Source organism: Pongo abelii, chromosome 19 (genome assembly GCF_028885655.2).
Source record: "Pongo abelii isolate AG06213 chromosome 19, NHGRI_mPonAbe1-v2.0_pri, whole genome shotgun sequence".
Taxonomy (NCBI): Eukaryota; Metazoa; Chordata; class Mammalia; order Primates; family Hominidae; genus Pongo; species Pongo abelii.
The window spans coordinates 95,773,470-95,787,466 of record NC_072004.2 but is presented as its reverse complement, the minus strand read 5'-3'; the positions used below and the strand labels follow the sequence as shown (position 1 = coordinate 95,787,466).

The 13,997-nt window shown below is 51.1% G+C and overlaps 1 protein-coding gene across 3 annotated transcripts in view; it reads right to left on the bottom strand.

The window, feature by feature from the left end:
* RNF213 (ring finger protein 213) overlaps positions 1 to 13,997 on the bottom strand; it is a 135,229-nt gene that overhangs the window by 77,428 nt on the left and 43,804 nt on the right. For all 3 annotated transcript variants that reach the window (XM_054535867.2, XM_063718332.1, XM_063718331.1), the window contains exons 13-17: positions 11,638 to 11,854; positions 9,997 to 10,061; positions 7,993 to 8,146; positions 4,125 to 4,280; positions 676 to 765 (exon numbers count right to left, since the gene is read on the bottom strand). In XM_054535867.2, coding sequence (XP_054391842.2) covers positions 676 to 765; positions 4,125 to 4,280; positions 7,993 to 8,146; positions 9,997 to 10,061; positions 11,638 to 11,854 — 682 coding nt within the window. The remainder of the gene's footprint in view (positions 1 to 675; positions 766 to 4,124; positions 4,281 to 7,992; positions 8,147 to 9,996; positions 10,062 to 11,637; positions 11,855 to 13,997) is intronic.

Below are 13,997 nucleotides of genomic sequence, written 5' to 3'. Positions count from 1 at the left end.
TTGCTTAATAAAATTCTCCACCTTCACCATCCTTCAAGTGTCCAGGTGACCTCATTCTTCTTGGATGCTGGACAAGAGCTTGGGACCCACCAATTGTGGGTACCTAAAAGAGGGTGTCACACTGGCCCTGGCAGAGGGCAGCCACCCTAGGCAAGAAGGCAAGGGGCCCACTGAGCTGATAACACACCACTGTCTATAGACGGCAGAGCTAAGAGAGCACTGTAACATGCCCTCTAGAGCTTCGGGGGTTGCAGGCACCTCAACCTGGGCACTGCTGCAGGGCCTGCACGGAGCTTGCTCCTGCCAGCTCCCAAAGCAGCTGGCCAGATGCCACACTCACTCACGTGCTCCCTCCCACAAGGGGTTGAGCACAGCGGGCCAAGTAAACACAGCATCCCCGTCGCAAGTCCAACGAAGGGGTCAGGAAAGATCCTGCACCCCCATGATGGTGAGATCCTGGGCCCTTGTTCCTCTCTGTCCTCTCAGTAAGACTCCAAAGCGCTCTTCTGGGGACAGACTATAAGGGCTGGATCAGAAACAGAAACATGGAGCTGGGATTCACCCCATCCCTGCCCACAGAGAGGCACTGCTGAGATCTCTTGGCTGTCGCTAATGGTCTGGGGTTCTCCAGCTTGCCTTCACACCCTGAAAAGATTGCCCCCGAACTTTTGGTACCTGTTTGAGCCTCCATTCCATGTCTCCCAGCAACGACTCCTTCCAGCCATGCTCCATGGGGAAGTGGATTTCCACCAGCCGCCTCCAGACCTGCAAAACCCGCACACAGGTCACACCCACTCTCATGACTAAATGCCACGGCACACTCTCATGAAGGGAGAAAGACAGAGCATTACGGCAATACAGAGAGCGAGGGACTCCGCGAGCACCAGGGCTCTCCCCAACCTTCATCAACAGTGAGCCGTGCTAGTGGCCGGTCACAGCAGCCCAGATTGGCTTTCTAGAATCAGAGACCCAACCAGGGGCCACTACTGGTCCTCCTACTGCACAACTGGCTTTTTATTCTGAAAGGATTTATCTCTAATGTTATACTTTGAAAATTTTTGAACTTTCAAAAAGGTCGCAAGAATAGCACACCACCACCCACATTCATTCAACTACAGTCCTGTGCTGGTCACGCTTCACACAGCTGCTTTCACTCTTCCTCTCTCCTCTCTGCTCGCTCTTCGGACTCTCTGCATAAATGAGCATTTTCTCTCCCAAACCGTTGGAAAGTAAGTTGCAGGCATCATGGCACCTAGCCACTACATACCTGGGCAGGGTCTCCTAAGACCCCAGCCCTTCTCCATACAACTCTGTGCAGGTTTCCCACTCAGGACATGCAACGTGGAGAGGAGGACACTCTGCCCCCAGGAAGAGCACCCCGTTCCTCTCGTGCTCCAGCTCCTGTACTGACTGGATCCTAGATCCTCCTGGGACACACGCTGTACTTACTTATCACATCTCTTTTCTACATTTACTTATCACATCTCTTTTCTAGAAGAGTTCCCTGGTCATTTTTTTCTTTTTTCTTTTAACATGTTGACAGTTTTGAAAAGTTCAGGCCAACTGTTTTGTAAACTGTCTTTTGACCTGATTTGTCTCGTAATTTCCCCATGATTTGATTCAGATTAAAATATTTTTGGCAGGGACACTAGGAGGTTGAAACACATGAAAATGCACTGTAAAAAAATATTTTAAGAGACAGGGTCTCGCTCTGTCACCTGGGTTGGAGTGCAGTGGCACAGTCATAGCTCACTGCAGCCCTGACCTCCTGGATTCAAGCCACCCTTCCACCTAGGCTTCCTAAAGAGTTGGGGTTACAGGCATCAGCCACAGTGCCCAGCCAAAAATGAAAATGAACTTTTCTTAGGTCAGGCATGTTCAAATATCCATCACCTCCACCACCACCATTATCTCCATAACCTCCACCACCTCCATCACCTTCACCACTATCACCTCCACCACCACCATCACCTCCAGTACCTCCACCACCTCCACCACCAGCACCACCGTCACCTCCACCACCTCCACCACCATCACCTCCACCACCACCACCAGTCACCTCCACCACCTCCACCACCATCACCTCCACCACCACCACCAGTCACCTCCACCACCACCACCACCATCACCTCCACCACCACCACCAGTCACCTCCACCACCTCCACCACCACCACCACCATCACCTCCACCACCACCACCAGTCACCTCCACCACCTCCACCACCATCACCTCCACCACCACCACCTCCACCACCACCTCCACCACCATCACCTCCACCACCACCATCACCTCCAGTACCTCCACCACCTCCACCACCAGCACCACCACTGTCACCTCCACCACCACCACCACCATCACCTCCACCACCACCACCAGTCACCTCCACCACCTCCACCACCACCACCAGTCACCTCCACCACCTCCACCACCACCACCAGTCACCTCCACCACCTCCACCACCATCACCTCCACAACCATCGCCATCACCACCATCACCTCCAGTACCTCCACCACCTCCACCACCATCACCTCCATTACCTCCACCATCACCTCCACCACCATCACCTCCACAACCATCGCCATCACCACCATCACCTCCAGTACCTCCACCATCACCTCCACCACCAGCATCACCGTCACCTCCACCACAACCACCACCATCACCTCCACCACAACCACCATCACCACCATCACCTCCACCACCATCACCTCCATTACCTCCACTATCACCTCCACCACCATCACCTCCATTACCTCCACTATCACCTCCACCACCATCACCTCCATTACCTCCACCATCACCACCATCACCTCCACCACAATCACCATCACCACCATCACCTCCATCCCCTCCACCACCACCATCACCTCCACCACTATCACCTCCATTACCTCCACCATCACCTCCACCACCATCACCTCCACCATCACCTCCACCACCATCACCTCCATTACCTCCACCATCACCTCCACCACCATCACCTCCATTACCTCCACTATCACCTCCACCACCATCACCTCCACCATCACCTCCACCACCATCACCTCCATTACCTCCACCATCACCTCCACCACCATCGCCATCACCACCATCACCTCCACCACAACCACCATCACCACCATCACCTCCATCCCCTCCACCACCACCATCACCTCCATTACCTCCACCATCACCTCCACCACCACCATCACCACCACCACCTCCACCACCATCACCTCCATTACCTCCACCATCACCTCCACCACCATCACCTCCACCACAACCACCTCCACCTCCACCACAACCACCATCACCACCATCACCTCCATCTCCTCCACCTCCACCACCACCTCCACAACCATAACTACCATCACCATCACCACCATCACCTCCACCACAATCACCACCACCACCACCACCATCACCTCCACCACAATCACCACCACCATCACCACCATCACCTCCCCTTCACCATCTCCATGACCATCATCCCCACCATCACCTCTATCACCACCACCACCAACCATCACCATCACCCCCACCACAACCACCTCCACCTCCACCACAACCACCATCACCTCTATCACCACCACCACCAACCATCACCATGACCTCCACCACAACCACCTCCACCTCCACCACAACCACCATCACCTCTATCACCACCACCACCAACCATCACCATCACCTCCACCACAACCACCTCCACCTCCACCACAACCACCATCACCTCTATCACCACCACCACCAACCATCACCATCACCTCCACCACAACCACCTCCACCTCCACCACAACCACCATCACCTCTATCACCACCACCACCAACCATCACCATCACCTCCGCACCTCTATCACCACCACCACCAACCAGCACCATCACCTCCACACCTCCATCACCACAGGGACTGTGCCCGGCCAGGGGACACCAGGCAGTGCAGCGGCACTTTACACCCGGCATCTGTGTGCCTCAGAGCCACCCTGCCAGGCAGACAGGAGCAACTCCATTTTGTAGATGAAGAACCGAGGCTCAGGTGAAGGCCAACAACTGCCCCTGGCCAGCAGCCTGTACCCCATGATTTGAGGCCATGAGGAATCACGATCACTCACATCCCTACCCAGAAGCCTTCGGCCAAATGCTTACCTCAATTTCCTCGACGTATGTGAATGAGGCACCTGAATATGCGAGCATGTTCTCTGTAAAAACTTCTTGGAGCCACCTTTTTGTAGCAGCAAGCGTCCCTTGGAAGACTGTTTGGACTGAATTATTTCCAGTTTCATCTCCCTGTCCTGCAGAATCCTGTTGTCACACAAGAGGGAGGGTCAGTCATCCTCGGCTGTGGACTCAGGTTGCCGGCGAGACGCTGCACCCCCTCCTCTCCTCCCTGCTGGCACAGGCTGCTCAAGGAGTGGCTACGATGGAGGGACCACAGGCCTTGGCAGAAGCCCACATTCCCAAAGCACTTCCACTCCCCAGGGTTTTCTGGGTTCACCCTGAACGTGGGTGATATGGGAGAAAAGAGGGAGGGAGGGAACGGCATCTGTGTGCTCCCCCGAAAGCCCAGGCAGCCTCTGTCCTGCCAATGAGCAGGTCCCCAGGCTGTGCCCAGGAGACTGAGGGGGAAAAGCACGCCCCAGAGAGGGGCCCTACAGACTCCCGGGCCTGCTCCTTAGACACAGGAGACAGCCAGGCTCCTGACCCGGAGGTAAACCTGGGTCCCCTTCCCACTGTGCTCCCATCACGCCCTCCCCCTGCCTCCATGCCGGACCCACCAGACCCAAGGGAAAACCCCTCTTTCCCTGGGCTCAAAGCCTCCTGTAATGCCTCCCTTCTCTCCCCTGCCTTCCTCTTCCTCCCTCTCCTTCCTCCTCCCTCTGTCCTCCCCAGAAGCACACTTCCCAGGAAGCATACAGGTCAGGGGTCAGGGCCACCTCCTCCTGGGAAGAGCCCCACAGTCCTGAATTAATGTGTGGTCTTTTTCTTTTCTTTCTTTTTTTTTTTTTTTTTGAGACAGAGTCTCACTCTGTCACCCAGGCTGGAGTACAGGGGTACGATCTTGGCTCACTGCAACCTCCACCTCCCGGGTTCAAGTGATTCTCCTGCTTCAGCCTCCCAAGTAGAGATTACAAGTGCATGCCACCATACCTGGCTAATTTTTGTATTTTTTAGTAGAGACAGGGTTTCACCATGTTGGCCAGGCTGGTCTCGAACTCCTAACCTCTGGTTATCTGCCTGCTTTGGCCTTCCAAAGTGCTGGGATTACAGGTGTGAGCTACCACACCCGGCCAAGTGTGTGATCTTTTTAAGCACAGCCCTGCACATTGTGCAAGTGTCAGGAGCCACAGAACCTGGATGCGCTCAGGTGCTCGCTGGAAGCACCGAGAGGCCCACGCCTCAAGGCAGCTGGGCAAGTGGACAGGGCTGCCGCTGGGCGGGGCTGCCCGAGAGTGGGAGAGAGGAAAAGCCCACAGCAGTCAGGGGAACACAGCATCACTATACCTGGGAAAGGCCAGGGCGGGAAGATACAGGCAGGAGCTTTCAAAGCATGTAAGAGGGGCCAGGATGCAGGTGCTGCCGTGAAAGAGAAAGAGAGAAGCCCGCAGAGGGGGCTGGGCGCAGGGGTGACTAGAGCACAGCACGCAGGGGGAGGGGGCCGGAAGAAAACGAAACAGGCACTGCTGAAGTTCCCCCCAATGGCACAGCTCCTTCTAGAACAATCCCCCCAATGGCACAGCTCCTTCTAGAACAATCCAGCAACACAGGGCTGGGCAGCGATGGCCAATAACAACAAACTGAATGACCACTCAGAGGCTGCACAGCCCTCCGCAGCCTGACACGGGCACCTTGTTCTCCAAGTGTCCGTCAACCCTGGAGCCTTCACAGCAGCAGCCACCTAAAAGTTTCTTCAACATGTGTCATGTATTTTTGCTTTGTTTAATTTTAGTATTGCAAAGGTTTTTTGTTTGTTTGTTTGCTTGCTTTTATGGCACAGGTAGAGAGTATTTTGTCCATAATATGGATTAAACTTTTCTGAGATCCCAGCCAACATTTAAGATAGTTATTTCTGTAGAAAATAAATCCTAAGTAACTGATAAATTCCTTAAACACAGTTTATGTGGAAGTTGGCAGCTGCCTGTGGTGGTTTAAATAGCAGCCACTCCAGAGAACGTGATCATCTCACCAATGATATTTATTCTTAAACTGTGTCTGTGGTACTTTAACACAAGAAAACTGAAAGGAAGAAAGTTAAAACATACACTTAATTGTTTTCTATCACTAACGTCACAGTTCTAACTTGAAGTAAGATTAAAAAAAAATGATCAGCCAGGTGCGGTAGCTCATGCCTGTAATCCTAGCACTTTGGGAGGCTGAGGCAGGCAAATCACCTGAGGTTGGGAGTTCGAGGCCAGCCTGACCAACATGTAGAAATCCCGTCTCGACCAAAAATACAGAATTAGCTGGGTTTAGTGGTGCATGCCTGTAATCCCAGCTACTTGGGAGGCTGAGGCAGGAGAATCGCTTGAACCCAGGAGGCAGAGGTTGTGGTGAGCCGAGATAGTGCCATTGCACTACAGCCTGGGCAACAAGAGTGAAACTCCATCTCCAAAAAAAAAAAAAAAAAAAGATTGTGCTGGGTGCAGTGGCTCACATCTGCAATCCCAGCACTTTGGGAGGCCAAGGCAGGCGGATCACGTGAGGTCAGGCGTTTGAGACCATCCTGGCCAACATGGTGAAACCCTGTTTCTACTAAAAATACAAAAATTAGCTGGGTGTGGTGGTGCACACCTGTAGTCCCAGCCACTTGGGAGGCTGAGGCAGGAGGATCGCTTGAACCTAGGAGGCAGAGATTGCAGTGAGCTGAGATGGCGCCACTGCACTCCAGCCTGGGCAACAAGAGCAAAACTCATCTCAAAAAAACAAACAAATGATCAGTCTAAACATTAAATCTTACATCACTTTCAAACTGAAACTCATGAACTCGAGTGGGTGACAGCTGCACAGAGACGAGAAAGAAGGAATTGCCGATCCCTGCACCATACAGACAGAGCTCGGAGACATGGGGCTGAGTGGGGAAAGTCGGAGGCAGAAAGGTCAAAGCTGGAAGACAGGTAAAACTGATCCATGGGAGGCCGGGCGTGGTGGTTCACGCCTGTAATCCCAGCACTTTGGGAGGCCAAGGCGGGCGGATCATGAGGTCAGGAGATCGAGACCATCCTGGCTAACATGGTGAAACCCCATGTCTACTAAAAATACAAAAATTAGCCAGGCGTGGTGGCAGGCGTCTGTAATCCCAGCTACTTGGGAGGCTGAGGCAGGAGAATGGCGTGAACCCGGGAGGCGGAGCTTGCAGTGAGCCGAGATCGCGCCACTGCACTCTAGCCTGGGCAACAGAGTGAGACTCCGTCTTAAAAAAAAACAAAAACAAAAACAAAAAAAAACTGATCCATAGGAGAAGTCACAACAGTGGCTTTCCTTGGGACGGAGGAGCTGGGTCATCCTGCCGTCAGACCTGGAACGCGACATGCAGCGGGGGACAGATGTGTGGTGCTATGGCCTTTGTTACTGTATTCAAGCCACAATGTAAAGAAGGTGGGAAAGACCATGTTTGGACATGTATTTTTTTGGGAGGAAAATGGTTCCCATAGTTCTCTGCAAACAACAGAATCAAGAAAAAAGAAAAGTCGTCTTCTCCGCGTGGCATTGCCTGACCTCCAGCCCCTGCGCCAGCTCTCTCGTTTCCCCATGGCCAGCTGATGGCCACACATTAACGCTCTGCCTCCCTCCCACGAGAGCCCAAGGTGGCAGAAGGGCAGACCCTGGCCCACTGACACCCCCACGCCCAGAACAGAACCCAGCATCAAGCAGGAGCACAAGAAATGTCCACTGCTGGAATCCACCGTTCCATCTCATCTCAGCACCCGGGAATCAGTCTGTTTCCTTTCCAAATTGAGGCTGCCTGAAATTCCCCACCTATCCCGGGTGTGATACTTTGTGTGTTGACTCCACTTACCACCAGGGATAGAAGTATAATCATTCTGCAGACAATCTCGGCAGATAAGGCTGGCAGCTCGTAAAACTTAGGTATCTTTGTGCTGCTGCAGATGGCTTCATGCAGTTTCAGACACACAATCAGGTAGGATGGTGACAAGGCCTCCTCGGGAATCCTGCCCCGCAAAAAGTTAAGAGAAATCCCGGCAAGGATTTGGTAGAAGCCAGAAAACGGTAACCATTGATGACTAGCCCCTTCCTTTAAAATAACTACCAACAGGGCATTTGTTTGACCTTATCTAGGTTAACGTCTGGAAAATCTCAGTCAGTCCTGAACTTGTGACTAAGATAAAAAGGAAGCAAAGTCCTCTTGTTTCGTCTCTGTAGTCTCAACTGTTCTAACCAAAGCAAGTCCAAACACTCCTCAGTGCATTCTGGGATGTGAAAAAAAGCAAGGGATGTTTATTACTAGACATTAAAATATGACATAAATTTGAAAAAATATTCAGAAAGAAACAGAAAGGAGGGAGGAAGAGAAAGAAATAGCAGAAGAGCGTGCAGCCCGTGTGGAATTGGCTCCAGCTCTGCTGGGCCTGGGTTTTGTGTTTTCTGAGGGACACATGGACAGAGCAGGGACTTAGGAGGAGCCTTAGGAGGGACTCTGGAGGGACTCAGGAGGGACACGGGCGGAGCCTTAGGAGGGACTCAGGAGGAGCCTCAGAAGGAAGCCTAGGAGGGACTCAGGAGGAGCCTTGGGAGGGACTCGGGAGGGGACTCGGGGGGGACTCAGGAGGAGCCTTAGGAGGGACTCAGGAGGGACTCAGGAGTGACTTAAGAGGACACTTAGGAGGAGCTTAAGAGGCGAGTTGATGGAGGGGGCTGGGAAGGCGGTGTAAGAAAGGACTCCTTGGGCTGAGAATGTGACACACAGTGGTGGGGAGGTAGGGAGCTTGTCGGGGGGATCCTGAAGTCACAGGTGCTGGACCAACATCAGCAGAGACGTGAACAAAGGAGGTGAACGAAGACTGGAAGTGCCCGAGCCGCTCAGAGAACAGCTCAGACAACATGCATCCAATCGCTCGCTGGCACATTTCAGTGGTTCTGCATTCTGTCTGCTGACTCCTCAGGGTATCAGAGGTCACAAATTTGCAGGAGCAAACGATTTTGGATAATTATATTAAAGCTATCTTTGATTTTTATCTTAAACTAAGTATTAAAAAAATGCAGAACACCCACCATGCATATGCAGTATCGTGACTATTTACAAGTAAGGGAAAAATGTATAGGAAAAAAAAAGATCAGGGGGAGATAAACCCAAATCTTAGCAGCTGATATCTATTATTTCCCTTTAAAAAAAAAAAAAAAAAAAAAAGACAGCCAGGCATGGTGGCTCATGCCTGTAATCCCAGCACTTTGGGAGGCCGAGACAGGTGGATCACCTGAGGTCAGGAGTTCGAGACCAGCCTGGCCAACATGGTGAAACCCCATCTCTACTAAAAATAGAAAAATTAGCCAGGCGTGGTGGCATGTGCCTGTAATCCCAGCTACTCAGGAGGCTGAGGAAGGAGAATCACTTGAACCTGGGAAGCAGAGGTTGCAGTGAGCCAAGATCGTGCCATTGTACTCCAGCTTGGGCAACAAGAGTAAGACTCCATCTCAAAAAACCAAACAAACAAACCAACACACAAAAATTAGCTGGGCGTGGTGGGGTGCACCTGTAATCCCAGCTACTCGGGAGGCTGAGACAGGAGAATCACTTGAACCAGGAGATAGAGGTTGTAGTGAGCTGAGATCGCGTCACTGCACTCCAGCCTGGGCAACAGAGTGAGACTCTGACTCAAAAAAACAAAAAAAAAACAAAAAAAACAGACGACTACATTAATAACCTGAGAAGAGAAGTGGGCCACATATCAATTTATGACCTTGCTGTTACAACAGCAAATGTGGGTCGCAGCCAATTATAGGGGTCAGAGGAAGCCCCCGGGGCCACATGTGAGGGAGAGACTGCATCGTGCTTTCCACTTACTTGTCCTGGTAAGTGTCCAGGAGGTGCAACAGCATTTTTAAAATGTTCTGAACGTTCTGAACACCCTAAGGCGGAGAAAAAAAGAAAAACAGGACAGAAGATTGAATCACGATGCCACTGTCATTGCTGAAACAGAGCTGAAAAAAATCCAACATCAATATGGTATACATTGTTTTCTTCCCACAAACAAATTTTAAGGTGCTCACATACTAATCTTACCTCTTTTACAGATAAAACTCAGGATTTAAACTTATACCATTTTCTCCACCAAAAAATGTGAAAGGAAGAATGGCAGCTATGAAGTGTATCACATGAGACCTTCTTTTTTTTTTTTTGAGACGGAGTCTCACTCTGTCACCCAGGCTGGAGTGCAGTGGCAAGATCTCGGCTCACTGCAAGCTCCGCCTCCCGGGTTCACGCCATTCTCCTGCCTCAGCCTCCCGAGTAGCTGGGACTACAGGCACCCGCCACCACGCCTGGCTAATTTTTTTTATTTTTAGTAGAGACGGAGTTTCACCATGTTGGCCAGGATGGTCTCGATCTCCTGACCTCGTGATCCGCCCGCCTCGGCCTCCCAGAGTGCTGGAATTACAGGCGTGAGCCACTGCGCCCGGCCCACATGAGACCTTCTAATCCCGCCCTGCACAATCACAAACAACGAAGGTGACTGTTTCCTCAAACTCTATTTACTGAAACAGAAGCTCAAGGAGATCAACGTTTAGCCCTAACGAGTGATGACCAGCGCTGGTTCTCTAGGTGGCGATGCTTCACTGTCTGCTTTTTTTTTTTTTGAGATGGAGTCTCACTCTGTCGCCCGGGCTGGAGTGCAGTGGCAAGATCTCGGCTCCCTGCAAGCTCCACCTCCCGGGTTCACGCCATTCTCCTGCCTCAGCCTCCCGAGTAGCTGGGACTACAGGCACCCGCCACCACGCCCGGCTAATTTTTTTTATTTTTAGTAGAGACGGAGTTTCACCATGTTAGCCAGGATGGTCTCGATCTCCTGACCTCGTGATCCGCCCGCCTCAGCCTCCCAGAGTGCTGGAATTACAGGCGTGAGCCACCGCGCCCGGCCCACATGAGACCTTCTAATCCCGCCCTGCACAATCACAAACAACGAAGGTGACTGTTTCCTCAAACTCTATTTACTGAAACAGAAGCTCAAGGAGATCAACGTTTAGCCCTAACGAGTGATGACCAGCGCTGGTTCTCTAGGTGGCGATGCTTCACTGTCTGCTTTTTTTTTTTTTTTTTTTTTTTTGAGATGGAGTCTCGCTCTGTCGCCCGGGCTGGAGTGCAGTGGCGCGATCTCGGCTCACTGCAAGCTCCGCCTCCCGGGTTCACGCCATTCTCCTGCCTCAGCCTCCCAAGTAGCTGGGACTACAGGTGTCCGCCACCACGCCCAGCTAATTTTTTTGTATTTTTAGTAGAGATGGGGTTTCACTGTGTTAGCCAGGATGGTCTTGATCTCCTGACCTCGTGATCTGCCTGCCTCGGCCTCCCAAAGTGCTGGGATTCAGGCATGAGCCACCGCACCCAGCCCACTGTCTGTTTTTTAGGAATAAGAATCCTGAGCTTTCCATGTTTAGTTATCTAATCTGCTTTTGCTAAGCCAGGACTCCAGAGCCGACTTCAGACACAAACCTGCATATTCCAGACTTTCTGAAGTCCCGGAAGCCGGTAGTAAATCCCTAAAAAACAGTCCAGGATATGAGCAGGAAAATGACGCAGGTGCTCCATGAAGTCTTCCATATACTGGACCAGGTGACTCAGAGGTAGCAGACTAAACCAGGACCGGAAGAGAGGCTCGTCTATGCTCAGCAAATGCTTCTTCTGGTTCATAAACTGAAGTAAGGAGCTCCTGCATAAGAGAAATAGGGACGGAGAGAAGAGACGCAGTGAGATCAGTGAGGGAAGATGGAGGAAACCAATGCTGGAGGGACAGAAACAGTCCCAAATTCAAAAATGATTTAAATACTACTTGAGGCCGGGCGTGATGGCTCACACCTGAATCCCAAAACTTGGGAGGCTGACTCGGGAGGATCACTTGAGCCCAGGAGCTTGAAACCAGCCTGGGGAACCTAGTGAGGCCCTGTCTCTACTTTAAAAAATAAAATAAAGACTATGTGGAAAACAAAAATATGCAGTGAATCAAATGAAAAGTACAGAACAACCTATTGAGAATTAACTTAATGGCCGGGCGCCGTGGCTCACGCCTGAATCCCAGCACTTTGGGAGGCCGAGGCAGGTGGATCAGTTGAGGTTAGGAGTTTGTGACCAGCCTGGCCAACATGGTGAAACTGCGTCTCTACTAAAAATACAAAAATTAGCCAGGTGTGGTGGCACATGCCTGTAATCCTGTAATCCCAGCTACTCAGGAGGCTGAGGCAGAAGAATCGCTTGAGCCCCGGAGGCGGAGGTGGCAGTGAGCCGAGATCACGCCGCTGCACTCCAGCCTGGGCGACAGAGTGAGACTCTGTCTCAAAAAAAAAAAAAAGGAAGAAAAAAAGGGAGAATTAACTTAATATAGAATTCAGAATACAGAATAAGAATTCACTGCTGGCTATTCTGGGCACACTCCCATGGGGTAGCCCTGTTCTACAAGGAGCAGTAATATTAAAAAATAGTAATAAAATCAGGCGGGGTGCAGTGGCTCACCTCTGTAATCCACTTTGGGAGGCCGAGGCAGGCGGATTACCTGAGGTTGGGAGTTCGAGACCAGCCTGACCAACATGGAGAAATCCCATCTCTACTAAAAATCCTAAATTAGCCGGGCATGGTGGCGCACACCTGTAATCCCAGCTACTGGGGAGGCTGAGGCAGGAGAATCACTTGAACCCGGGAGGTGGAGGTTGTGGTGAGCCAAGATCATGCCATTGCACTCCAGCACAGGCAATGAGAGCAAAACTCTGTCTTAAAAAAAAAAAGTAATAAAATCAAAAAGAAAAAAAAAAAAAAGAGTTCACTGCTGGGTACAGTGGCTCATGTCTGCAATCCCCATAATTTGGGAGGCCAAAGCAGGAGGATGGATAGCTTGAGACCAGCAGTTTGAGACCAACCTGGGCAACATAGCAAGATTCCATCTCTACAAATAAATAAATACAGACATAAAAAGAATTCACTGAGATGGATGAACCTTGACAACATTATGCTCAGTGAAATAAATCAGACACAAAAGGACAAATCCTGTGTGATTCCACTCACATGAGGTCCCCAGAGAAGTCAAAATCCTAGAGACAGAGAGGAGAACGGTGGTTACCAGGAGGAGGGGGAGTGTGGAGGTCGTGTTTCATGGGGATGGAGTTTCAGCTGGGGAAGCTGAGTTCTGGAGGTGGACGGTGCTGACGGCTACACGACAGTGTGAATATGCTTAGTGCCAGGGACCTGTGTCCTGAAAAGGAGTTAACATGGTAAACTGGAGATTATGTATATTTTACAATAAAAGGGATATACCCCAATAATTAAGCCTCTTAATTATTATTTATTTTTTATTTATTTATTTTTTTTGAGATGGAGTCTCGCTCTGTCGCCTTGGCTGGAGTGCAGTCTCGGCTCACTGCAAGCTCTGCCTACCGGGCTCACGCCATTCTCCTGCCTCAGCCTCCCCAGTAGCTGGGACTACAAGCACCTGCCACCACGCCTGGCTCATTTTTTGTATTTTTAGTAGAGATGGAGTTTCACCGTGTTAGCCAGGCTTGTCTCGATCTCCTGACCTCGTGATCCGCCTGCCTCGGCCTCCCAAAGTGCTGGGATTACAGGCATGAGCCACCGCATCCGGCCAAGCCTCTTAATTCTTATTAAGGAGTGTCCAGGATCAAACAGCCCAAGTGGGCTCAGCGAAGGCCCTTAAATAATGCTGATTCTGGAACACAGTACTGGAGACCCAAAATGTTGACAATGGAAAAGAAATAAAGCAAGGTTCCCCAGAAGTAACAGAAGTTATAAAAAACATATCAATAAAGGTTCACTGCATACTAAAGGCCACTTTTACCTGAATGATTGGA